A 27,812-nucleotide genomic window follows, 5' to 3' on the forward strand; every position below is an offset into this window, starting at 1 on the left:
CCCCCGGCACAGCCAACCCGCGGCGGCCGCGCCGCCTCGGCCAACCAGGAGCGCGCGGCGGCGCTCGGGGCCCACACACGCCCACGGGAGGGACCGCGCCCTGCGCGGGGCTCCCGGGCCCGAGCCGCGGGTGCCGGTCCCGGGAAGGGCAGCGCCGAGAGCCCGGCCTTTCCCCATACACGTGTAATAAAGTGCTGCGTGCGCCTGCCAGACCTACACGCCCGTGTCTGTGGTTCTGCGCGAAAGGTGATTGTAGCCAGCTTGGGGTCCCAGGTGACAAGCGGCAGGGCATAGTCTTAAGATTCACCAGGGAAAGTTTACGTTGAACAGTAGGAAGACTGTCTTCACACAGAAAGGGTGATTAGACATCGGAACGGGCTGCCCAGGAAGCTGGCGGTTATACCAACCCTAGAGGTGTTTAAGGAAAAGACTGGACGTGGTAATTAGTGCCATGGTCTGACTGGCATGGTGGTAGACTTGATAATCTCAGAAGTTTTTTACAACCTAATTCATTCTGTGATTCTGAGGAAATTAGCTCATAACGAGCAGGGCAGCTCTCCTCCGCGGCAGCGCTGTACCCATGGCTCTGATGTCCCAGGTGCCGCGGTTGTTACGGCTCCGGCCCTGAGGACAAGGGAAAGGCATTGCCTCCTGCGGTCAGTACCGCGGGGATAACGGAGGCACTCCTGCCCCTGCCTGAGCGCCGGGCCCGCCGGCTGCTCCTCCCCGCGGCGGGCGGGCAGGGCGGCGCCTCCGCTCCGCGCCTGCCCGGCACCGCCGCCCGCCCCCCGCGCCCGTACCGCAGCATCCCGGGCCCGCCGCCGTCAAGCGCTCCTGGCCCCGCGGCTGCTTCGCCGAGGGCTCGCCGTGGTTAGGGCCCCGCCGGGATCCCATCGGCGCGGCCTCTGCGAGAGACGCCGCTCCTCGCCAGCTATGGACGGGGACAGGGTGGAGATAGACGGCGGGATCATGGAGGGGGTGAGCGCCAGCGGGCCGCGGCTTACCTGGCCCCGGTCAGCTGTACGGGCTGGCCGGGAGGTGCCGTAGCGCCTGACGAGCGCCGTTTGTCCGTGCAGGGCGGGCAGATCCTGCGGGTGTCCACGGCGCTGAGCTGCCTGCTGGGGCTGCCGCTGCGGGTGCGCCGGATCCGCGCCGGGCGGAGCCAGCCCGGCCTCAGGTGAGACCCTCCGGCGGTCCCGGGGCGCTCCGCCGGTCACTGCGGCGTGTGGGCCCTCCGGGGCTGGGCCACGGCCGCGCAAGGCCTCGGCTGCTCTCGTCTGAAACATTTGCGCTTCCATTGCTCTAAAAGAGCCTTTGTACTGGGAAATGCCGTCTGTGGCCCACAAGGAGTGAGGGGGAACGCTGCGGCATGGTGCCCTCAGCGCGGGGCCCGCGCTGCCTCGGAGATGGTTCCGCCGGTGAAACAGGCAACACACTCACGTAATGCCTGAGCAAAACACGGCTTACCGAGCGTACAGTGTTAACAGCAGTTAGTGCTTATCCTAGTGCTGCTACGCTTCGTGTATTTCCAGTGTTAAGACCAGTTGGTGTATTTCCTGTTTAAATTACACGAACAAATGGTAACAAGCACAAGGCAAGTACATAGCAAACCTGTTAATTCTCTTGTAGCACTGCAACTGGTTCTGGCTCAGCCAGTATTGCCATCATTTCCCACTGCATTTCTGTCTGAGCATTCATAGCACAGATAGCTCTCTTGGGTCTATTCTAGTGGAAAGGATACCAGAATCCTGCATATCCCAGTATGGCCTGAATGCTGCTCCTTTGGCGCCTGTGAGCTCAGAAGTACTGTAGCAACCAGAGTGAATTTCTGATCCTTGTCTGATCCAAAATTTGGAGTCGTAGTTTTTCAGTTGGTGTTTAGTGGTTGTTTCAGTGTAACATGAGGATGTAGTCTACTTGTATGTGTCTTTAACTGTGTATTGTCATTCTAAGACCTCAGCATCTGTCTGGATTGGAGATCATACGAGATTTGTGTGATGGGAAGCTGAATGGTGGAGAGATTGGCTCAACAGAAATAACCTTCACTCCTGGGAAGATCAAAGGTGGAACTCACATAGCAGATACAAAAACAGCAGGGTATGTCTTTGTACACCAGCTTCTGATAATTTTAAAATTATCATAATAGATGGGGGGGAGGTGGAAAGAAGATTTATGCTTTGGTAATGACCCAAGATATGTGCTGCCTGAGCCAGATTTATGTGACCAAACAACCTGTAGTATAGGCAGGATATGCATGAAGTACACGTGAAGTTTAAAAGTACGATTTATATAAAATCTGAATGCTTGATTCATGTTATGAAGAAAGCAGCTGCCCATGTCTTTAAAACTTCAGATGTAAATTCCTCACATTAGTGTGTTACATACCAGACCAAATGCATTAAATTAGATAAGTATCTCACATGCATGAGGTCTGAAATAATTGCCATATAATAAGGTAAATTTTGACATTCTACTTAGATTCATAGTAGCACAGTATGCCATATTGGTCTTTTGGAAATGGGAACATATTCCATTGATTTATTAAAACGTTTTCTGCTACCTAAACACAGTTTTCTTGGTCCCATCACTATACTAAGGAAGATACATAACTTTATTTCAAACAGAAATATTAAAGATGCAATTATTGTGAAATGAAAACTTTCATATTTATGCTTGCTAAGGACATGAAGTTTTAAAGTAGTATCTTTTAAGACTAATAAGTTTATAGATAATTTAAAAAATAAAATACAAAAGTAAATGTTCTAGAGAGTCATTTGCCTTTGATATATAATGATTCTATGCAATTTTGTGGATTAATAGAGTATGGCATTTGAGTATCTTATAATTGTTTTTAGGAGTGTGTGCCTACTGATGCAGGTAGCAATGCCCTGTGTGCTGTTTGCTGCCTCCCCATCAGAGCTTCATTTAAAAGGTGGGACTAATGCGGAGATGGCTCCTCAGATAGACTACACAGTCATGGTAGGGAGAAATTCCTTTGCCTTGGTGCATCTTCCCTGAATATGTATGCAATGTAACTGCTGTTCTCTGTTGCTCTTACTGCAAGTCTATTTGTGATTATGCAATTAGGCATGGAATATAACACTATTAGTGTACTGGATGTAGAGAGACACCAGTGATTCATGGAATTTCTGAAATGGCAAATAGTCTCTTTAGTTTTAATTTACTGCAGAAAATTTCACTTAAAATGTATTCTTTTTTCTAGAAGTGCTGTGAATAACTCTTCTTTTTTTCCATAAGAAAATCCTTTTACACAAAGTTATATTGAGAATAAAGTATGAGGAATGTCAAATAAGCTATATGGATAAGACTGGCTATCTTTTTTTTATTTTAATAATGCAACTGAAATTTTTGTGTTGAGCTATTTTTTTTCTTCTAAGAATTCATTAAGTAGTGGAAAATTATCAATGCAAAAATAAATTAATTCTTATATGTTTCTTTTTCAGGTTTTCAAGCCAATAGTTGAAAAGTTCAATTTCACATTTAATTGTGATATAAAAAGGAGGTGAGTTGTGGAGCCATGCAGCAGAGCTGGGCCTTTACTGAACTTGTGTGTGAGCAGAGGCACACACAAGGGGCTCTCAATCAAACTGAGGGGTGAATTTATAATACATGAACTAATCTGCATTAGCTGCCCCTGTGTGTACTGTCACCATATGACAAATGGGATAGGATTCTTTGCTGTCTTTTTTTTCATTGCTGAGTCTACAGCTGCTGTGTAATGTTTCCTGTTGGCTCCCCTGAGGGGAGGGCATGCTGAACAGGCAGTGCATTACTGAGCTTTTTCCAAGGAGCCAGTTAGGTTGGGGTTAGAAAGTTAATAAGATGTGAATTACAGAGGATTATTGTTAAAGAGCCTAATTCCATTATAAGGGTTTCTAAGGCAGACATCAAGAAAATTTGTATGTACTGTGACATAAAACGGGGAACATAAAAATGCACAGTGAAATATATGAAGAGCCCCCGGCCCTTTTCTTGGTCTCCTTGTGATCATTGCATTTAATTATAGCCAATGACTGTTTTTAAACAGGGGCTACTATCCTCAAGGAGGTGGTGAAGTTGTAGTCCAGATGTCTCCAGTCAAAGAGCTGAGCCCAATAAACTTAACAGAACGTGGCACAGTGACAAAGATTTATGGAAGGGCATTTGTTGCTGGAGCACTGCCTATCAAAGTAAGTGCTTACCATGGCTCTGGTAGCATCCAACTTTATACAGCTATATAAAATTGCATGCAATCTGCTCAACATTCCTCTACTCTCCTGTCTTTTGCAGTCTTACACAACCCAAATAACCATATTAAATGGTTTCAATTATTCAGGCTGTAGAATATTATATTGGACATACGTAAAATTCATTCATTGCACAGCAGTGTAAAGCTAAAACAGGAAATGAGAGCAGTACTCATCTTTCATAGGACAATTCAAAAGTCATATATTGGCATATATTGAGGGATATGTTATATCTGATTTATATATTCTTCATATTTATGTGGATTATTGTAAATCTAAAATTAGGGCCCTTGTTCATAAATATATGAGCACTGTAATAGGTGGAGGCCAGTCTACAACAAGTTTTTCAACCACTACTAAGGGTATTAGAAAAAGTTAAGGGTAGGTTTAGCCAGAAATAAAAAGGAGAGAAATTTGCTCCTTTATTTCTCCTTCTTTCTATTCTTCCTGTCCTGAGTGCTGGGATCTCCTTAAGGTTCCTTCTCACATACAGGCTAGGAATTAGTAGAGAAAGGAAGAAGAGAAGTTACATTTTGAAAAGCTGTGGACTGCTGGTTTTTGTCTTAAAGTATCCAAACCCATGAATATAGTTATGATTAGATCACAAGAATGGGATAAGCTTCATACGTCCCCATTTACTTGTAAGGTAAAATTGTTATTTTATGTAGTCTCTCTTACAGAGTACATTCTGTACATAATAATTGTGGGGTGGGGTTTTTGCACTTGGTTTTGGGGTGGGTTGTTTTTAGAATCTAATGTTTTGCGAGAAGACTAAAATAAAATATTTTTTCTCTATGAATGAAGAAAAGTTCTTGAATTTCTACTGATATTGAAGTTTCTATGTACATTTCTGTAACTGTCATTTGTACAGAATTTAATGTTACCTTGATTTTGTAAAAAAACTTTCAGAAAAATATCACGTTCAGTTCTTGCTTGTAGGGGTTTATAACAATACTTTGTTTTTCTAATTAATAACGTAGCTCCTTTATTCAGGGATTAACTGTAATAATTAAATTTATGAGGAAAAAGTATTGCTATATTACATAATTTAATTACTGGGTTTATGTCTTGTCTTGTTAGCTGGCAAAAGACATGTCAGCAGCAGCAGTGAGATGCATCAGAAGAGAAATCAGAGACCTTTACATTAACATTCAGCCTGTCAGAGAACCTGATGATCAAGCTGTTGGGACTGGAAGTGGAATAATGTGAGTTCAAACTTTCTATTGTTACCTCTAATCTTGTAGGTGAATTAACTAGATTTTGATTAAATATCTGATAAATAAACTGTAATATGAGTGATTTTGATTTTATTTTTTTTTTTTCTGCTTAGTATTGTTGCAGAGACCTCAACAGGTTGTTTGTTAGCTGGGTCATCACTTGGCAAGAGAGGTAAGAATTCCATGAATTCTTTGAGACTTGATATACCAATAACAAATAGGAATCTGAAGTATCATCTGTTTAAAGATCTGATGCTCTGAATGTTTAATTTTTAAATATATGCTTTTAGAAATAAAGGACAACAGAAATTAGCAGATTTAAAACATAGTAAATGGAAATTTACAAAAATTACAGAACAGTTAACTTGTATCAGAATGGAGAATCACTGGAAGTATTTCTGAACTTTAGGAACATAGATTTTGTGTTTTACATTTACAGCTTTTGCTCAAGAGTGAATCTAGAATAAAATGAATGGAAGTGATCTTGATTTTAAATTATTTGAATCAAAGGTTTTTCTGATTAAATGAGGCTACTTTCTTTCCACTTAGGCAGTATGAACTATATATGTGCATAATATAGGAAGGGTACACATTTGAGTTAAGAGGACTAGGTATAAAGAAAATAAGATCTAAAAAGCTGACAATTTCTTAGGTTGTTTTCTGGGTTGTTTTTTTTTGGGTTTTTTTTTTTTGTTCGGTTTTTTTTACTTTTAAAACTTTAAATAGTAATTTTCAGCTTTCTGATTTCTCTCTTAGGAAAGAATGCTGACAAGGTTGGCATTGAAGCAGCTGAGATACTGCTTCAGAATCTTAAACATGGTGGAACTGTGGATGATTCTCTGCAAGACCAAGTAAGGTTCCTACATGTGTTTACATGGTGTTGAAGTAGCAAGAACATGCATGCACTACTTGTAAATAATATAGCTCTGAATAGGGAAGGAACAAGATGTTAGTAGTCTCAGAGATGTGTAGTCACAACAACACTAGAATTGGCAAATTACACACAGTTTTTAGGAACCATGAATGTTTTTAGCATTGCACCAACACCCTCAGATTTTGCCTTTCTCTAAGCCTCAGTAAGTATGGAAGAAAGTGGAAGGAATTTGCTTCTGTTTGGCATTCCATGTAGCGTAGTGATAATAGTTCCCTCCTTACATATATAGAATGATACTAAGGGAATAGTAGAGAATATCTAGGACATGCTCCCACTTATCTCGCTCCTCTAATTTCATTTGAGAATGAAGGCCCTCCACACTCTTATCTTAGCCTGATAAGAATCTTGGGCTGGTTTAGCTAGGTTGAGGCTAGCTCTTAGCTGTAAACACCTAGGCACACATTAATATTATGTAGTATAATAAGTATTTGGGTCTTGGACTCAGCTTACTTTTTTCAAAGCATGCAAGTACCATTGATGGGAACAAGCCACAACCAGAGTCACTGTGTATGGGAACTGCACAGAGTTAATCACACCTTGCAGTATTCTTGTTATGGAGATGTTTTTAAGTCAAATCAAAGGTTTTTGGGTATCTGTCTGGTGAATATGTGATCAGGAAGTGTTAGAATTAAAGTACCTCTTCCTGAGTTTCTCTCCATAATATGGAGTCTGACATGACTTGAGGGAATTTTGGGGCAATACAGTGGGGGAGAGCAAAGTTAAATGTAGTAACAGGAATTCAGAGGCTACTGTGGAAAAGTAGTCCTTCTGTAATAGGCAGTACAGTAACAATCTCCAAACTTCTGCAGCCATGGATCACTCTTCAAACTCAGCTTCATGAACTATTATGAAACTTGGAAGACAAAATTTTTATATTTGCAGATATTTTGCATGTTTTAGTTGGGGTTTTTTGTAATCAATATTTTTTTTTTAATCAATAAATTCCTAGAATCTGAAGAATGACTTAATAATTACTTTTCCCTGCCTTTCAGCTGATCATTTTTATGGCATTAGCAAAGGGAGTGTCTAGAGTGAAAAGTGGACCAATTACACTTCATACTCAAACAGCTATACACTTTGCAGAGCAGCTAACAAAGGTGAGTCCAAACATTGAGGAAGTTTTACCTTTCAGTTTTCTTCCAGTAATTTAGCAATGTACAGTTCATCAGAAAGTGTGAGATTAATTTGATCATGGAGGACAAGCATTGATAAAACAATTGCTATAGTATTTACCTGGGAGTTTTCCTGTAGAAAGCATACTCTAGAGTTAAAGGCTTTTAGAATGGTTAGATACTTTTACCACCTTTATTTAAATGGTTTTTTTAATTAAATCTGTTAAAGCTGTAATATACATAAACACATGGCAATACAGTTATTGGACATCAGATATTTAAACTGCGGTATGTGATAACTTAATTAGTGATATATTTCTAATCTTCTTTTAGGCCAAATTTACTGTGACAAAATCAGAAGACCCTGGTAATGATACCTATATCATTGAGTGCCAAGGAATGGGTATGATAAACCCAAACTTATAGTGTTAAAAAAAAAAAAAAAAAGAAAAGGCAGCAAGCTGCCAAAAGCAACACTCAACATACCTCAGTGATATATTGCACTATACTTCATTGGACGTATAATCTGCCTGAAGAGGAGGAGCCTTCTGTCACATCAGAGTGATTTAACTTGAAGATTGATATCAAACTTTTCCTTGGTATTGTGAAAATCTGTCATGTGAAAAAGGAAAACTTTATTTTGTTTTTTTTACTCTTTGCAGCAAAATGAGTAGCAACAGGATAGCAAATAGCATATACTGTATGTATGCAAGAGCTTCATTTAGAGGCTTTGAACTTTACCTAAATAGAAAATAACTATTTTAGTTCAGTATTTCTTTCACTTTTAAAAACTGTAAGTTTTGTTATGTTAGGAGATACATGGAATGAAGTGCGCCATCAAATCTGTATTGCTGTTCTTCCATTTGCTAAATAATAAAGCAGTATCACACTATAACAGGCTGGTATTGATATTTGCTGTTATCTCAGCAGATTGTGCTTGGGAAAGGTGGATACAAAATAACTTTTCAGCAGCATAGTTTCTTTTTCTCCCTACAGAAAGTAGACTCAATGCGAAAGATAATATTTTAAATCTTTTTTCATCTATTTCATAATCAATGCTCAGGCAAGCTTAATCAATGTACCACATTACAGCCCAGACACCAAGTATTAACTCCATGATGATTTTATTTTCTAGCTACAGTTGTCCTTGTTATTTAGGATACTAACTGAGGCTGCATTTTCACTGAGGTGGTGTTCTTTTTGAAGGGAATACTTAATTTCAGCTGAGATTAGGGTGCTGTTGGACACACATATAGACACAGTACCTATGGGTGTGGACAGGGAGCACTGTAAATACATACAATTTGTGTAGGCATATAAAATCCAGGTGTGCTATCCCCTATCTGGGGATTAAGCAAAGAAGAACTTCTACTAGGCTGGTGTTGATCATGCTACAAAAACTTTCTCTGAAGTAGAAGGAAGGGGAAAGGAGAAATAGGGCACAATTTGTTTTGCATATGAAGACCCCAGTCATGGAGTTGGAATCACTTAACCAAAAGTGTATAAATGCACTCTGGAAGCTTGAGCTGATTTTCAAGTTTCCCAGCCCATCCTGCAGCCATTGCTCTATGATTTTTTTTCCTCAGTTGTGACTACTGAATCTAACTGCTAAAGATGTAACTTGAGGTATTGTTTGCTGTACTAATTAAGATAATTACTAACTTAATGCATTACTGTGCATCTCTAATACCAGGAAAAACCATTGGTACTATCCAAAAAAGGTAACCAGCTATCTACTTAATAATATCTTTCTTCTTAGGGTTTTCCCTTAGTGCAAAGGAATGCTATTAATTTCTAATTATTTTTCTCTAGTACTGGGAATAGTCTGAAGGGGGCAATAGTTACCCGCTGAAGTGTTTTGGGACACAGACTCTACATCCTTTGAAGAACACTTCTCTGAGTTACTCAGCTGTGCTGTTAATGAATATCAGTGTTTCCTTTTTGAAGAATTTTGAATGCATTTAAAAAAAAAAACTTGAAAGAAGATCCCAAAGAAATTGCTGTCTGTGCTTAAGAAAAAACATTTGAATGGATCTTTACCTGTTTTCAGTATTCAAAAGATTAATATACTGGACTTGGTTTTTAAATGTGCAGACTTTGTTACCAGTGAAAGTTGAAAAAAATATTATTAAAAATCACTAAATAAAACAAAATTCAGTTGAACAAAACAATCCCATGAAAAATTGAAGTTCAATTTTTGTCTTCCAGACATAGAAAAACAAGTAACACATTTAAAAAAGATTAACAAACCCAGGTTACCAGTGATGCCTTGAGAGGATACCTAGAACAGGGGCTAGCCAGAGTTAAAGGAATAAAGTATGTGTTTATTAAAATGCCTTCAAAGGATACACCTTGGGCAGTACAAGAGCCCAGCCATGGCTCTACCCAAGATGGACCATGAGTTTCCACACTTTTATAAGTTTTGGTCCATTTTGGGGTTAATTGTCCAATTACAGCTTCACGTTATGAAGTCCCATCCTCCCAGACTGCTCTCCTCAATTCACTGTTGTTTATACTTTTGGGCCTGAAGCTCCAACACTGTCCTTTGTTCTCAAGCTGGAAAAATATTATTTTTTCTTGACTAAACTGTGAAGAGAACTTGCTAATACTTTACATGAAGTTTAGAGTTACATATTAATGCAGTACAGAATCTGGAAAATACGAAAGCTAAAACTTCGGGCATCACCAGAAATAAACCTCCTGTTGGTAAATGTGCAGTAAAGAGCAGCTCAGCAGCCCTGACACCTCTTGCTGCTGCTCCCTGAGCTCCACTCCTGAGGTGTGTTACAAAGAGCAGCTGTCATTACTAACTGGCAGTCCTTGCTGGTTTCCTGGCAGGCCTGCTCAAGCGCCCAGCCCTTGCTCCTTGTGACCCGACCTCGGCGCCAGCAGTGGGCAGGGGAGAGGCTGCAGAGATGCCCCTTCCTTGCTTGCCTTGGTTGTGAGGGCTGTCCCCTAATGCCATCCCTGCTCTGCTTCCTGTACTGGAGGAAGATGGAGCTGATTTGACAAGGATTTTTACATGCAACCTTTTCCTCCTCAGGATTAGAAAATCTTCAGAAGGGAGTAATCTACTAGGAGCTTTTGCTCCTCAACAGGATTAAATTCCCCATATAATTGTTGTCCCCTGCTACACACACACACAGAGAATTTTGTTACCCAGGTCCAAGTCACATCCTGTCACCTCATGGTAGCTTCTAACCAGGAAATGTTTATTGCAATTCCTTTTCTTTTTCTATATATCATAATTAATCTTCATTACATATATACGCAAACAAATTTTAACTGAGATTATAAAAATCATAAAATTAATTTGGGACTACTGGTATACTGGTATAATTCATATTCTACCAGGTTCCTACCTTCCCTTTTCAATGGGGTTCTGCATCATAAAACTTAAATCCTCCAGGCTTACATTTACTTTCAATTCACTTGATTTTAAATCTACAAGTCAAAACACGAGCTGCAGACCTTGTTACTTCACACTCCTACATTGCACATGCTGTATGTATTTAAGCTTAAATTTTACAGCATAAATAATTCTTAAAATTAATACAGGGTATGCAAACGTTGTTGGTAGTTAGTGATGTAACTTTTTTTTTAAACATCCTGTCCTTTTTGAATATTAACTGATATTTACAGGGCATTACTTGAATCTTTTTAGCTTTCATTTTTATCCATTTACAATCACAAATTCTTTAACTATAGGGTTGGATTAAGTCACTTGTGAGAATGTATTAACCTTTTGTTCAGGAAGAGATGAGACATTGCTTGCACCTGCTCCACAAATATGCACTGGGTTTTCTTATGTTAATCAGGAACATTTGAATCTTATATAAAAACTTCTGTGTGGGTGTACAGATACAACTAAGATGCTTACATTTAGTACTGCTCAAACAAGTAGTGGCAATGACTCAGAAGTTCTATGTACCAAGGAAATGGGATAAATCCTCTCCAACTGTGTGTCTCTTGTGTGCTTGCATGAAAGAGAATTGTGTTTGGATGAATGCAATGATCAGAGACACCGCACTCAGGTGTGGGGGGACTGGAGTTGCAAGACAAATAATACAGGCATTATATGCAGCCAGTTACAAAACTTTCTCCAGGAAATAGTGCACTCTGTTTCTGACTGAACTCTGTTCCTCTCAAAAAGGATACTTCTGAACCTTTTCTCCTTTCATGCCCTTAGATTGTCTGGTGGCTGTTCCTCTTCTGAGCCTGGGTGTTTCGTTCTGGTCACTGAAATGTTAGGGCTGAGGGAGGGCACTCGCTCAGCCTGGGGAGGGAATGGGCTCACACCTACCAGCAAAAGGCCAGTGCCTGCACAGGGGTGAGGGAGGAGATGGAGTCAGGCCCATGGTGTGCAGCAGAGGGTAAGGAACAGAAATGAGAGATGCTCAGGCTGGCCAGAGCCCTGACTGACCCAGCCTGAGCTCAGGGCCCACCCTGCATTGTGCAGCAGTTTTGACCAGGGCCCGCCTGTGATCCCTTCCCACCTCACCCTATGATCCTGAAATCCCTATCTGGCAACTAACGATTATCCAAACATAGTGTGGAAGGATTCTCTAAAATATTCCAGCACAGATTATCTATTAATGACAATGCTGAAATCAACCAGAGGTTAAATAAAACACTACTCTAAACAAAGGTGCATGCAGGAAAAAATTGCCAACACAATTTTTTTAGAATGGGAACAATGAAGACATTTTAGAATTAGAGCTACATCTTTAATTCAAAAGAAGTGACTGCAAACACAGACATCAAATCTGTTGGTGATTGGAGAGAATAGGAATATCAATATCTAATAATTAAGTAAAAGAGGTCAGCTGAAAAGTGCTTCCCTAATATTTGACTGCAGAAAGGTCTGTAAAGGCAGGTAAAACAAGTGAGAACACAGTCCTGCATAAACTTGGGCAGAACTAGATTTTTTCTTTTAATCCCAGATTTTCTATTACCTAGAGGACCAAAATTCAAGGCTTAGGAAGCCTACTGATAAGTGCACTTAAAAGCTAAAAGCTCTTGTGGAGTGCACATATGGAGAACATCCAGTGTAAGCTGTGTGACTTTGAATTTTTGTCCCACCCAACTGTCTCTCCTCTGCCCAGGAGGCTTTCTGTGCAATGCTTTCCAAATCCAAAGTATTTGGGATCCCATAATGATAGGACATCTGCTAGAACAAGGAACTCTTATTTGAAAATCATGCTTTCAAATAATAACTGTACCTTTTTCTTCACATAAAACTTTTTTAGGATTGAATTTTAGTAATTTTATGTCACACCATACGAGTTTCCAAAGACCCACTAAAAGAACAAATATTAGCTCAGAAAACATTTAATATTATTTTTTTCTTTCTCTCCTTCCAGAGATATTTTCCTAGCTACTTTAGACTTTCATTACCAGATAAATGATTCATATATAAGTAGACAATTTATGAGAGGGTTTAATGATTTTTTTCATATGAAAATTGCTCTATAAACAGAATTCTACATTCATTGCACTTTTCTAATTTATACAACGCCAACTGAATTGAAGTTTATCCAACTCTTGTAATCCAGAAATGCTCTAGTAGATTATATGTTTTCTCAGATATTAATGTTTGTAGCATCAACACAAAGTCAGGCTTCTGTTCCTTCTTTCTTATATTGGTATTGCATTCCATTAAAAAAAACTGGTGAGTAAAGCATTCACTTTTTAACAGAACGTGTCTTACAGAAAACGTCTGTGCAAACTAAAACAAATTCTAGAATACTGTGTTTTAGAAACAGCAGTCAAGGCTTCATTGTAATATAATAGCAAACATTTGCTTTTATAATGATGAAACCATGACTATGGAAATTCACATTTTTTAATTGAAGATGGAACCTGGGCTATAGACATAAATTAAAATGCTTATTAGATTATGTCATTTGGAAAGAAAGGAAGAGAGAGAGTAAGCAGTGAGTCTAAATGTCATTTCCATAACTTTTGTTCTACCATCATCTCCTCTAAATTCTCCACAGACAACTATGATTTTGAATTCTACTTTGCTGAAATGGCTTGCTAAGAAATACCTTACAACAAATGTTTTATGCATACTCAATATACCTTTCAGCCATGAAAATTTACCAATTATATTGCTTTTTACAAAAGTTACTACTTTCTTTCCTTGCTCTGTTTCTCAAGATTCCTTAGATTTTTATTTTCTGCCTGATCAAAGGTAAAGGTAGGTTAAAAGTTAGGTTGCCTATCAGCAACTCTTTATTCTAAGCTGCAAGCACAAAGAAGGAGTCTCAATTCACGACAGTTAAATTCACAGAATATCCAAGTAAGTCAAAGCTGTGCTCTGAAGCAGAACTGGAAAGCACTGACCCTGACTGAACAAGGAATATCAACAAGTGCTGACAAATCTTAGATAGCTACAGTGGACTCGTCATCAGAAATGAGGATAAGCACATGGCTCCCTTATGTTAAAGTGATTTGGTGGTGCTGTATAAATATCTCTTATCAGAACAGGATTGCTAGCATTCTCTGCTATGTGGGAGAGTTCATTTTCATAATCAAATTATCAGATGTAAAACCATAAAGAAAATCTCTGTAAACTAAGCTGAACTGGATGAACTCAAAATAGGACTTAAAAATTAATTACATTTTGTAAAGACCAGCAAACCTTGGGCCTTCTGTATATTCAAACCTTTCATCTTCTTATCCCCACATATTCCCCACATCATAGCTCTGGGCTTTGAACTTTAGCTCCTCAGTTTTACCAGTGATCTTGCTACACACTGGTGAGTACTCAGCCGAAACATTCTTAGTATTACCTCTGCTGGTTTTTTTTTCCTCTTTCCATTCCAAAACGTAGAAGTCTCTGCTCTCAAAAGCATTTGAAAATGCCTCTTAATTCTGGTGTGGTTTTTTTTCCTTTATCTCTTTTTCAGTTCTAAAATTGAATTATTTCAAAAAACAAATACAAAAAAAATCCATCTAAGCTGCTGATTTTGTTGAAGGGAAAGGAAAATACCTATGCAGCCATCTCATGGAAACATTTAAATGTGCTGTTTTCTTTCACCTTATTAATTACAAGTAGAAAAATATTTTCAAGCCCGATGGCCTTCTGGAGAAAAGCAGTTAACTGGTTTAGAAATTTATCTCTTTCAATAGGACAGAGCCTGCTGCCAGGTAAAATTGAGAATATTTACATACCTGTATGAAGTTTTGATTCCAGAATTGGCTCTTTGTATTTCCACTGAAGTTTACAATTGTTGCAGTGTGCTCAGCTCCTCTGAAATTGAGAATATATTTAAGTTTTCTTGCCTTTTTTTTTTTTAAATCAGTTGTAAAATCTGCATAGATTAAGACAGCTTTAATTAGTAAAAATGAAATAGACTATTTAGAATGGGTTAAGATAGTACAAAAGCCATATACTAAACTAAAATAATTTCTGTATTAACCCTTTGAACTTGCAGTGAGAAATTAATGTAACAGAATCAATGATAGTCACCTTTGCAGAGGAAATGGTCAATGTGATGGTGAACTAACTTCCTTTCAGCATAGTTTTGTCAGTCAGCACAAAAAATTTTTAAACTGAGCTTTTAGATAGATTTGTTTGCTTCCGTCTCATAGGATGTTGACCTCCAGGACAAGATTTATGTCCTCTGACTGCAAGCCAGATTCCTGTATCCTGTTTATTTTTAATATGTGCTCTGTAAAATAAGCACAATTCAGTGCTTTGCCATTCAGTCAAGACTCAAGCCCAAGCTCATATTTAGACAGAAAGTGGGTGTTTTATCCAATGATTATTTAATGAAACAGAAACAATGCAACTTTCTCCCATATGAACACTCCAGTCATCCTGGTTATCATGCATGATAAAAGGAGAGGCTCTGTCCCACAGCAAATTGGACAGCTAGTGATGGTTGCAGTTTGGAGGGAAAGGGAATTAAATCCATTCTGGCATAGGAAGAAGTTAACAGCTGGGTCTTTTACTTCCCGGGAGATGCTTTAATACACATATTGTGAAAAGAAGGAAACCCTACCACCTCTTGTTCTGACTGTTAAATGACTCCTGTGGTGTTCTGATCAAAAGGCTGTTGGTTTCCCACAATACAAGATCACAAACAGAAGGCATGACATTCCTGCGGGGTGAACAGAAGTTTGAACTTACCCATATACCACTTAGGCTCTGTTTGGATGGTTCCCTGCCCCACTACTCATGGGCTGCACAGTGAGCCTGGGAGCACAAACCGAGGCTCCCACTGTCCAGAAATTTGTTGCAGAGCCAGACACCACAATCTAACAATTTTTACTTAAAGCTTCTTCTCCCACATGTGAGTGCATGAAATTCGTGTTTCCAGTAAATCACAAGCTGTTTCTGAGATCCACTGCTTTCCTGGATGTGTAATATGGGTAAGAGAAATAGGGACAAAATTCTGCAGAAGAAAGTAAGAAAACCTTGGCAAAAAGTGCACAATTTTCCACAGGATCTCATGACATATTACAAAATTTCTGACACCTAGCAGGTTTAAATTACACTAAGCTTTCTTTCTTTCTTTTCTTTTCTTTCTTCTTTCGTTGTAGCATGTAAGCCTATGAAGAAGTGAGCAGTGCCCATTTCCTGCACTGCAGGCTATCAGCGCCACCATCTTGCAGACTCAGTTGCAGCTGAGCCAAGTACTTATGACAAATAGAATCAGTGTTTTTTTTAATTGTCTTTTTTGCTTCTTTTTTTTTCCTTTCTGCTTCTATTTTTATTTTCTATGTTCTGCTTTCAAGTTAATTTCTTTCCTGTTTTATGTGCATTTCTCACCTTGTCTCCAGCTTTCCAGATCCTTCATTTCCCTTTTCCCCCTTCCTCTCACATTCACATCTACTTAGAGAAGCATTACAGTGTTAAAGTATTGTTAAACTACAGAATTAGCAGCACAGTCTGGCTCCAGCTAACCTTGGTCTTTCTAAAACCACTTTACTTCCTGAGAACCACAACTGGAGATGCAGAAAACTTTCAAGGACACGTGTGGAAGCCCCTCCTCCTACAGTGTAAATGAGCAGAGGCTCAGTTCCCGAAAATGCAGCACCAGTCTCTGCCTGCAAAGACAGCTGCAGAAATGGTGGTTCGTGACATTTTACGAAATAGAAGGAATGCTGGATTATGGATTCACGGTTTTTCTGCATAAATAGGAGACACATCCTCCTACAGAGCTTGGTTGGGGTTTTCTGCATCAAACAATTTGTTATTTAAATCACATGGAACTGAGGCAAATTGAGCTCGTGCATATAATGCTGTAACTGAGCCTATGTTTATGGTCAAGTTCCTGGAGCCAGCTGCACCCACAAAGCCTAGAGGGATAGACTTTCATGGGAACCAGGCTATCCCCATGTCTGAGTCACTCCTCCTGGTAAGTTCTCGGCTCACCCAGCTTAGACAAAGTGACATTTAATGTCTAGGCAGCATGAATTATCTGGGAGTTCTGGCTCAAGGAAGCTAAAAAGTCAAGTCAGTCAAATACCATTCTAGCAAAAATGGATCCCCATTGTATATATGGACATTTGTGAGGGTTTGCAACTACCTTTCAGTCCTTAGCAAAGTAAGTTATTTGCCCATAGACAACAGACATATTTGAAAGAAGGGTGTTTTTCTTTTAGTATTCCTTGTTTAAGTGGCAGAATATTCTTCAGAATATGACTAAGACTGCATCTAAACTGCTGGGAAGCTAGGATGGAAATTTCACAAAATTACTTGCATGAGATTCCTGAGATTTCCTAGCTTCATCCAGGAAAAGAACATTACTGATTTTTCTCACATAAATGCAAGACTGACCTTCAGTTAAACCAAGATACACAATATCCACAAAAAAGCCCAGAAATAAGAGATTAAAGAAAATGTGTTCTTCAGAATAGTCTCTTTCCCAGCATTTTACTTCAATGTATGCTTTATCTAGCCTGCACTAAAATTACCACCATATGAGGAAGAGTACGCTTCTGCCTCAGCAGAAGTAATAAGCAGAGCAAAACCTACTCTGGCCCAGCTTTACAACTGCATGCAGATAGAGACATTATTTCCCCATTTAATGTTAGAAGCAAATAGTAGTAGTGTTTGTGGTGGTGACACCTAAATTTAGGTCAGGGGATGAAATAGCTGCATGGATGGCTGTCAGATCACACTGCAGTTATACTCCTCTAAAAAGGCTGTTGGTCAACATGAATTTTGATGTTACAGATATGTGTGTAAAGCAGCTGAGTCTAGACTATCATGGAAAGTTATTTCCTAAGCAATTTCTTTATGACAAGACAGTAGGAAGACAAACAGCAATTATTTGCAGATTTATGTGCTCAGCTCATGGATTTTGACATAAAGTTTTGGGGGTTTTGGCATTTTTTGTTGTTGAGCAAGTGAGTGATAATACAAGACAACAGGAACAAAATGTGTTCTTAACCAACTTGCTGTTTCAAAACAATGCTGGAAAGATGCTGACATACCAATATATATCACTTGTACAGCAAAACTGCTGAAAGCAACTCGGAGCACCTGTTAAACTACAGGACTGTATCTGCTCCCTGGGTTCCTCAGCAAAAGGTCCTGGTTGCAGACTGCAGGCTTTCTCCAGGGGCAGTGGACACTGAGCCACCAGGATGGGTGGTTCACAAGCCTTGAGTTTGGGCTGGGGTCCTGATGTTTCACCCTCTGGGCTCTTGGCTGATAACAGTTGCTGAGGTGGAAGCCACTGAAGAGGTGTTACACCAGTAACACAGGGAAGCAGTGGAGTTCATGGGATGTGACTCAAATGGTCACACAGCTGTAATCCAGAGCAGAAGTACAAGTGAGAATTTTCAAACAGGAAAGGAACAGAAGAGGTATTTTCTGTAACTAATACTGAACAAGAAGTGAAAACTTCTTTTTTACTCAATGATTATTTATTAAAACCAGAGCATTCTGACTTTGCCTCACAGCAAAGCTTCTTAGAACTTTTCATGGTGAGCAAATATATGTTTTCATGGGCCTTTGATGATATTGGTGATTTATGGATGGCTGAAAAGGGATATGGCTGCAAAGCACTGCAGGGCAATTGTAGGAGAGATCTAGTCCATCATCATGTTTTCCTTTGTAGGGGCTGAATTCTGTATCCTGAGTGATCTCTGACAGTCTCATTAACCTTTAGTACAGGTCTTTGCACTTAAAAAAATGTTAAGGCAATCTTAAACTCTTTCTGGGGATACAGGTTTACTTGCATATTCTTTCCCATCAAGGATACTCTAAAGGAAGTCCTAAATGTGGTTATCAAATACACTGAAACTCCTCTGGGAAATGGAAAATGTTTTTCAGTCAACTTAGTTGGAAAATCCAGGTCAGGCTTTATAAATATCAAAGATTTACAGAGAGCAGCCAACTGTTTTCCACTTTCATTTCCACAGGAAATTTTTGCTGATGTGTTGAACAATGACCATTTAGATGAAGTTATTAATAAGTAGGCAATTAAAAATCACTGTTCTAGGTGCAGTACAGGTTTCTGCTGAGTGTGCTTCTATGGTTAAAAAAGGTTGGCTAGCAGAAGTAACTGGTCACAGACACTTTCAACTGATGCAAGAGCAGAAGAGATAGCTGTGTCTCCATCCTGAAAGTCACCACCTCTGCTTTGGCTGCACTAGCCTAAATAAATACAAGATCATATAGCAATTTCAATTCAGGATCTGATCCAATCAAAAATGAACCCAGAAGAAAAGAAAAAAGGGAAGAGTGGATGAGAAATTAGTTTTCTGTAGGGAATAGACCCTCTTTTTGGCTTACTATGGGTGATTTGGATTGGAAACTATGGATATCAGCCAGGCCATGTCAGCTTAAGACAACAATATCCCAAAAATATTGCAATGCAAGGAATGAGATGCAGAATAATCCAAGAAACATTATAGCTCCTTTATGGTAAGTAAATGATGAAGCTTCATTTGGAATAGAAAGTACCACACTGATATGTGCTTATGAAAGGTAACACTGCACTGGAGGTTTTGGAGAGGGTGACAGATTATTCAGAAACAAGAGAACAAAAAGGAGAAGTATTTTAAAACTATCAAAGGAAATACTGTTCACAAAGTGTCTTATTAAACTGTTCAACTCTTTTCCACAGGAAGTAATTGGGGGAGCACTTAAAAAGGAGTCATGAAATGACTGGACTTTTAGACTTATGACTGTGCCATGCTTTGAAAGATAGATTGAGTCCTATGTCTGCATTTAGGCAATATATATCAGGTGAAAAAAAACCCCACCTTAATACTGTAGAAGCAGCTGGTCCTAAATCTGTCTTCAGGGATGTTCCTTACATCCTCCAGTGAAACTTTGGTTGCTGCTTATTGCCAAAGATCAGTTTCTGTTTGCATAGCTTTCATATGATCTTGTATGTGAATTACATTGCTCCTTATCAAAAAAATAATGGTATCTTAAAGAAGCCTCTGTCATGCACAGTTATAGAAAAATTCGGGCAGGGATTGTCACAGGAGATCATCAAGTCCTGTGTTTCACTGAAAGCAGGGCAAACTTTACAGTTAGATTAGACTGATCATGGCCTTTTCCAGATGTATTGCAAAAACCCCCAAGGGCAGAGGTCCTAAGGTGCTGAGGTCCTGTTTTGGCTGCTGAAGCACCTTCACCATGTATTCATTGCTCATGTACAACTGGAACTACCCTTGTGACATGTGTTGGCCGTATCCCCTTGTTTTTTTACTGTTCACCTCTGAGAACAGACTGGCTCTGTGTTCTCTCTAATCTCTGATGACTGGAGGGATATTGAAAGACTTCAATCAGTCCAGAAACACACTTCTTCCTTCTAAGACGCATTTTTTACCTAGCATCAGTACTTAGACATATTTGCATCTTAAAAACTTCAAATTGCAAAACAGATTAAATGGCACATTCATTTTAGGCATTTGCCACAAAATTTCAAATACTTTGCATTTGAAACCTGCCATCAGTGTATTTTTGAAAAAGTCATGCTTTAACTCAGCCTATTTGTGACCTCTTGAATGCTTGGAAATCAAACTATCAAGAATTAGATTGGCCAAATATATTAAATGAAATTTAAGATACTTGTTTGTACAATTTATATTTAGGCAATAATCTCAGGGTGACCTAGAAGGTTCACTGCACTACATTCCATTAGACTGCAGACTTCTGTCTCTTTCCATCCCGAGGATGGCTCTTTTAAGACACTCAAAAAACATGCTTTCAAGATGTCTGTTCTTGACAGTTCAACTGCAGGAAAGATAACTGAAAAGAGGTATTCATCTTTTAAGTACAGGCAAGGATGTTAATCTGGTGGTTCAGAACTGACAGTTTTTCTTTTCAAGTGTCATAGACTTGAGCTCTGATTACACACTCTTCAGAGGCTCCAACAAAAGAATTTCTTGTTTCATCTCTGCTTCAAGCTATTGGCCTATTGTTTCACATATTCATTTTGATAAATCGTACAAAATGCTACCTTGAAATTAATTTTTTGTCATTAACAGTGGAAACAATATCTATGTAAACAATCTTTTACAAAATCCTAGAAGTTTTAAAAAATGTTCTACCAGTTCAGTAAGATTCCAAATATTTCTCTCTTACCTTAGTTTTATAGTCTTTACCATGCTTTATTATTACTCTTATTAAAAGAAAAGCAGGACATTTAATAATGCATCAGCAATGCATTAATACTCTCTGGTCCAGATGTCTACATACCAAAAACATTAGCCTCTCCTAGCCCAGTAACCTACCTCAAAATTTTTCCCAGGGTTTTTGTGAAAAGGATTGGAAAGGCTTTCATTTTGTTTGCAAAGAACAAGAGCGGATGTGGTGATTGATCTTGCTCCTGCTAGTCCTGAACATAACTGTCACAGCCATCCCCTGCTTTGTTGTATTTGAATATTAAATATCTAAGTGAGAGTTCATAAAATATGAAATAATTGATTACTCACCTGTACCATGTTAAATACAGTAATTGGCAATATAAATGGTATGCAGAATTACTTCTCAATAGGTCTTGAACATTCAGCTCTCCAGCTAGGTTGTGGGATCACTGCCAGATCCCTCTCTCCTGCTGTTGACAACTTGTGGCAATGCTGTGCAGAGTTCTTCACACTACAGTCTCTCGTGTCCCAGACATTATCTAGAAATCTAGATAGCTCAGTGTTGAAAGATGGCTCAAACTTTCTCCCACTTTCTTCCATTTTGAAAAGAACACAAACCAAAACAGTGTAAGGCAGAAATTTCAAAAGCTCTCAAACATTACACCATAAGATATCAAAATCAGCAAAGCAGTGCTTCTTCTCTTGAAAACAAGGATGCTGTGCATTCTATGGATTTACATAATTCCAAGTGACAAAATGAACAGAGAACAACCCCCTTGCAAGTTACTAAATGCAGTGAAGAAAACTCTGACTCAGGAAACTCTGAGCTTCAAAGGAGCTGGAGGCTGGGAGTGCATTTAGAGAGCATATTACCATGCTTGTTGATTTTACAGCATTTTTAGGCATTCATTTTTACCTGCTGCTGGTTAAAAACTTTGGCTTGACATAATGTGGTCATTCTTATGCTCTACATCATAATGCACATCATTTCCCTTTCACTGAGTCTTTCTACAATTATCTTGTTACCTTTAGTCTCATTCAAAAATTATACACATTCATCCATAAAAGACTGCAGAAACCTTGTGGGTGATTCAGCAGTAATCTCACACAGAATTTATCTGCTCTTCCCTATTAAATGAAGCCCAAGGCTGAACAGGTGCCTTGATCATAACTTACATCTACTCACCTGTCTCTCATTTTTGCAGCAAAAGGACTTTGCTAATTAAAAAGCACAACAGCTTTTATAAAGTAGATTTTCAGGTTTGAAGAAGAGAATATTGGAGGTTTATGGCTTCTGATTTTTTTGAATTAACAGTGAGCTAGACACAGTGAGGAAAACAGGAATAATCACACATGAAGTCTACAAGTAAAGAGTGATCTTCAGCTGCTTGCTATTACAGACACTATTAAGCAGAAAACAAGAGAGGGAAGAATTAAGTTCTGAAAAAAGTTTGTACATACAATAAAATACATGGAATATTGCAGTACATCTGTGTTTTGAACACAGAATTTTAGCCTAGAAAATTACCTTTAGATGTGGAAATACATTGTCCTGCATCCTTTTAATTTTTTTATCTGCTTCTACAGATTTACCAATTTTTTGGCTGTCAGACAAAGCAAGCAGAGCCTGATTCTGCTATGTTCTTTCTTTTTAGTTCCCCTCAGGCAACCTGGGAAAAGTGACTTATGCCAACATTGTCACAATTTCCCAAAAGAAGTGATCTTTAGTCAATAGAAACAAAATATTGCTATCTGCTCCATCCCTGCTCTGTTATCAGCACCAAAACCATTGTGATTATGAACTAGAACAAAAGCCTCAACAACAATGTGGTGCTGGAATTTCAATTTGTTTGTAAGAAGGAAATTTTCTTTCCTTTTTCCCAGAGCTTATCTACAAAATCTAAATTAGCTCACTAAAATATTTATTTCTGCATGGTGTTCAGATATGAGTGCCTAAATGATTATTCAACAGTGAAGAATCATGCTGTCTTATCTCACTCAACTATTTTGATGTTTGGATATAAATGAAGGGATAAAATATTCAATTTTAGTTGAACAGGAAATCAACAGAAGAAATAGTAGATACAGATATATTTTCAATGTCATTTAAAAATGAATGCAGTTCTGTTTTAACTCTATTTTATATGTATTTGATATTGAAACAAGCAAATGAATGCACCATTTTTAGTAATATTTTGTTGTTTGAGCACATTAGTTGAAAATTAAGTAAATATCACAGCCCTATGCTCTGAAGTTCTCTATTCAGCTGCATGTTAGCAGTGGTGCCAAAGGGTCAAGTGCTGTTTTCTGCCCTGTACACCAACTGTCTGGGAAAGTAAAAAGTAGTTTAATCTAGGTTTGACTAGCAAAAATTAGTTTAACCAGGTTTGACTAGCAAAGAGGCTCTGTGGCTCAACTGGTAACAGTGTCTTAAAGTTAAATCACTGTAAAAACTGATAGTCTCCATCACTGGAAATCTCCAGTAAATATGAAAGAACAACATGAAATATAACAGTTGGAAATACGTGGGAGTGTTCAAGACATGACATCTGTGTTGGAACATCATATGCCACCATTTCTTTCAGCTGTTGAGAGCAGATGTCCCATATCTGCCTCTCATTCAAAAAGGAAAGGAAAAATATTTAAGAGTAAAAAAACAGCAGCATTAGGACAGAACATTTTAGTTTTTACAGTCATGCATAACAAAGAGGATTACAGTAAATGATCTTACTTTCCTCATATGCTCCTGTCTCTTTTAACACATGGATATAGTGTTTATTACTGCAATTTAAAAAAAAGTAATTGTTGCCCTCCTTCAAGTCACATAAGCACTGAGTCCCAGACCCCCCCATCACATCTATTTATAAAATATGTGTCTGCCTTTTGAAAAAAAAAAAATCTTCAGATTTAAATGTCTCAATTTCTTTGCATTGCAAAAAGTAAAAGGTGCCCTTAAAGGGTAAATTTTCAACCTGTCAAAAATCTGTTTCTCTTATTTCATTTGCAATGAACTTTAAACATAGCAGAACTGCTGAGAGGAACCAAGGACCTCATAAACAAGGGGAACTTCCCAGCCCTGTATCTCACAGCCACACATTTGGCCATTCTGTGTACTTCAGCAGCACCAGAAAAAAACACCACTTCTCACTCAGGTGAGAAGGCCAGAGGAACAGGCAGGAGGTCCCCTGCTTTTGTGTGTGGTGTGTACTTGGAACAAAACATTACTAAGATGCCTGGGAACCAACAGCAAAGCACATCATTCTTGTCACCAGAATTTCTGCATTTCTGGTAACATAACTTGCACCATTTGGTGGCAGGATATGCAACATGTGGATCCCAAAAGACTGTGAGGCTTAAAGACTGTTGAGCTTCACAACAGAAAATGTAACAAGATAAGGAGTTTCCCTGATATAGCCACTTCTCTCACTCCTTTCTTAAATGTGAAGTTGCCTTCAAACTGAGTATAATGTTAAAAACTCTGTCAGATTTTGATTACTAAGTTGAATGGTCTAGGTAAAATTCAGACTGGTTGGTTTGACAAAGTTTTTTGCCTCGTGTTAGAAGGTATTTGTAATGCTGGAGGGGATTTAGAAGAAACTATAAGAATTATTTACTGCAGTAGAAAAGGCCAGATTAATGTAGGCTTCCAACAGCCCTACATCTTTAATTTATAAAATAAATAAGAGACTACTTGATTACAGCATGCAATTATCATCTGGGGAGAATGGTGTAAAAGGAGAGAAAAATTGGATTAGGAAATAGGCCATGTATACATCACAGGCAGGGCACCACTGATAACCAAGGACAATTGCATCCTCTCTGTGAGGAACTTCCAGATCAGATCCCTTACAGGGGACTCTGATTAAAGAAGTAATGTGGTCCAGCACAGCAGCAAGTCCATGGAGCTGAATGGCCTGTCCCCTTCAGAGACACCAGATCATCATTTGGCCTTAATATCCTGATCAGGCCCTGCTAGTCCCCAAAAACAGGGAGGAGCCTGCCTCTTCAAATGCAAGGCCACCAGCAGATAACAGCACCTCTCTCATGGGATATATTAACTGTCCCGTTCAGTGTACCTAAAATATTATTTGAAAGCATTCTTGGAGATACTTAAAATATGCATCTTTTCCTGTTTGAGCTTTTAATGAAAGAATACATCCTGAACTGACTTCAGGGAGTGAGAATTTGCAACCACCTGTTAAAATCCAGACTCATATGAGCATTCCCCAGTGGTATTTTTGGGCTAAACTCCTGATGAGGAAAAGACAAAGCTATGCTTGAGCAAAGATCTGACAGGGGAAAATGCAAATCTATGTGTGAAGTGACTTTATAGAGAAAACCTGACAGGACCCATCAGTTCTTTGCTTTGCAGACCACTTTCTTAATCATAAAGACAGGTCCTGTGGCAGGGATTCTTACCTAGACCTCCAGGCAGCTCTGAAAACACTTGCTGGGCTGGAGCTGCTGTTCATGACTTTTTGCCAGGACAGAGGCTTTGCAAGTTGCTTGATGAGAAACTGTATAAGCAGAAGCAATATTCCTTCTGTAGTTTTAAATAAAAAGAGAAGTTATTTGACTGTGAACTTTAAACCTTCATAGGACAAGCTTGTACTGATATCATGAAGTTCCCTGGAAAATACCGAGAGTCAGACAGTAAGGCAGGAAATCCCCTGGCAAGACTTTCTTTGTGATTTCACTGCTAGGAAGCTCACTGCCAACACAAGAGCAACCTCTCCTAAAATGGGCACTAGAAGTTCTATCCATTCACTTAATATTTCTGGGGGGCAAGTTAGGCAATTCCTATTGACTAAAGTCACTTAATACCTTAATGGAAGTCCTGAGAGGGCAGATAAGCCACGTGGACATTAACATCTCTATCTGCATCAGAAATACTGACAAAACCAACAGCTGAAAGAATACTGGAAACTTGTGGAGGAATTTCCAGTAAAGACTACTCAAGCACCAAAGCACTGCTGCAAGGTAGCTCCTATTTCTCTCCCACTCATCTTTCATCTTTTCAGTCCAGAGGAGGGGGAAAAACAGCACACTTTTATGCCCCTTCTGCAAAGTCTGGCCCAAGGCTGCTCAGAGGAGGAGTAAGAAGGCAAGGCATACCTTCTGGGGTCTCACCAGTAACACACCAACCCCAGGATGTCTACAGCAAAGACAGTATTTCAGGATGTCATACACTGGCCACATTCTCCGGTATATACCCCGAGGATTGCTCAGCATCAATGGCCATTGAATAAGGAATGTTGTATAGTACATTTCTGTCTACTCCCTTTTGGGTTTTTTTATGGATCTTTAGCCCATTACTTTTTCCATTCTGCTTTCGAACTAATTGATACTGTTATTCCCCTAACCCTTCTGCAGCAGCTTTCAGTAGATTAACATTCACCCTGTAAAAAAGTACTGTTTTATTATTTTTATTAAAACACTTTCTCCTCAGTTTGCATATCCTGTAGTTCTGGAATTGCATGATTTAGCAAACAGTTCTGCATCTGTTGTTTGCTATCAACTGCTTTCACAACTTGGAAAACATCAGTCAGAACCCCTCCTCCTTCAGCATTCTGTCTCCAAACTGGAAAGTCCCAGGCATTTTCATTCGCTCTGTTTTCCAGTCCTCCTTCCCTGTATCTTTCCTAGCTATCCTTCTTGCAATACAGACACCAGAACCTCACTGATTAGGCAAAATATGTGTGCACCAAAGTTTTGCACAGTGGAAAATATAATGCTTTCTGGTTTATTCACAAGACAGAATTGAGACAGGCCTGACATTATCCTGAATAAATATGCCTGGCACCACCTCCAAGAAATTTATGTCATGGGCCTGTCAAAGCTCTCCTCCTCCTCTGTCTTCAATCTTTTCTTCACCCTCCTACTGCATGCTCACATTTCTCCAAGCCAAGTCCACACTGCTCTCCCATTTTTCTGCTACACCCCCACTTTCCAAGCCTCCCTTTCCAATTTAGATAGACTGGATGAACTGATTTACTGATTACTGCACAAAACACTGCTGAACACAGTATGAAAAACTATGGGAGATGTGCACCACTGCCTCATCCCAGAGCTAGCACCTGCATTTGCATTGCTGTTGGCAGCAGTTGTCACCATGTGTATAATGTAAAAACATATTTTTTCACATATCTCTGCCTGAGCTTCTTGTGTGCAAGTTTGGAGGAGCCAGGCCCACCTTCCTTGCCTAGCACAGTGGATCAGGCCACACTGCATCAGCATTTCGACATCTCAGCCACAGAGCCTGCGTCCCCACAGCTTTGCCTTCAGTGCTGAACATCAGCACTCAGATCAGTCAAAGCACCACTGCTAGTCAGGAGAAGGGAGGTAAGGAGGAATAGTATCAAATTCCACCTTTCTTTCCCTCAATCTTTGCTTCTGCACAAGAAGTTTACTATTTTCACAGTCACTTTGCCAGCTCTGGAAAGTGTGTGGTGAAAGAGGCGCTAACCAGAGTAGAGCATGCAGACACCGGCTCTCTGTTAAAAGGAAACTTGTCAAGCATGTGGTTCAGCTTTTCACAGTGAGGAGCTTGGGCGTTTCTTCAGGAAACACTCACCCACCATTGCCGAGGTGCACAGATTTTGCCTGTGCCCCCTGCCTATGCCTTGAGCTGCTGGCCTTGTTTGTGTCTCTCCCATGACACCCACAACTGCTGGACAACTTCCTTCCACAGTAATGTGTATTCTGGCATAATGTTAAACACGCATCACTAGGGGGA

The 27,812-nt window shown here is 39.3% G+C and overlaps 1 protein-coding gene across 1 annotated transcript; it reads left to right on the plus strand.

Annotated features, from left to right (window-relative positions):
* Positions 1-800: 800 nt before the first annotated feature.
* On the plus strand, positions 801-8,405 carry RTCA (RNA 3'-terminal phosphate cyclase). The gene is made up of 11 exons (XM_021529827.2): positions 801-978; positions 1,077-1,177; positions 1,954-2,097; positions 2,856-2,979; positions 3,465-3,523; positions 4,049-4,190; positions 5,328-5,452; positions 5,578-5,636; positions 6,221-6,315; positions 7,391-7,495; positions 7,844-8,405. Exons 1-11 carry the CDS (start codon positions 934-936, stop codon positions 7,934-7,936), a joined length of 1,092 nt encoding a protein of 363 aa, XP_021385502.2. The 5' UTR covers positions 801-933; the 3' UTR covers positions 7,937-8,405.
* Positions 8,406-27,812: the final 19,407 nt, after the last annotated feature.

This window comes from Lonchura striata, chromosome 9 (assembly GCF_046129695.1).
Source record: "Lonchura striata isolate bLonStr1 chromosome 9, bLonStr1.mat, whole genome shotgun sequence".
NCBI classification, from domain to species: Eukaryota; Metazoa; Chordata; class Aves; order Passeriformes; family Estrildidae; genus Lonchura; species Lonchura striata.

Bases quoted from the DNA above. Each gene is read 5' to 3' on its own strand.
- RTCA (XM_021529827.2), top strand. From the start codon at position 934: ATGGACGGGGACAGGGTGGAGATAGACGGCGGGATCATGGAGGGG. The intron at 2,980-3,464 runs GTAGGGAGAAAT...TTTCTTTTTCAG, and splicing joins AGATAGACTACACAGTCATG to GTTTTCAAGCCAATAGTTGA. The intron at 7,496-7,843 runs GTGAGTCCAAAC...ATCTTCTTTTAG, and splicing joins TTGCAGAGCAGCTAACAAAG to GCCAAATTTACTGTGACAAA.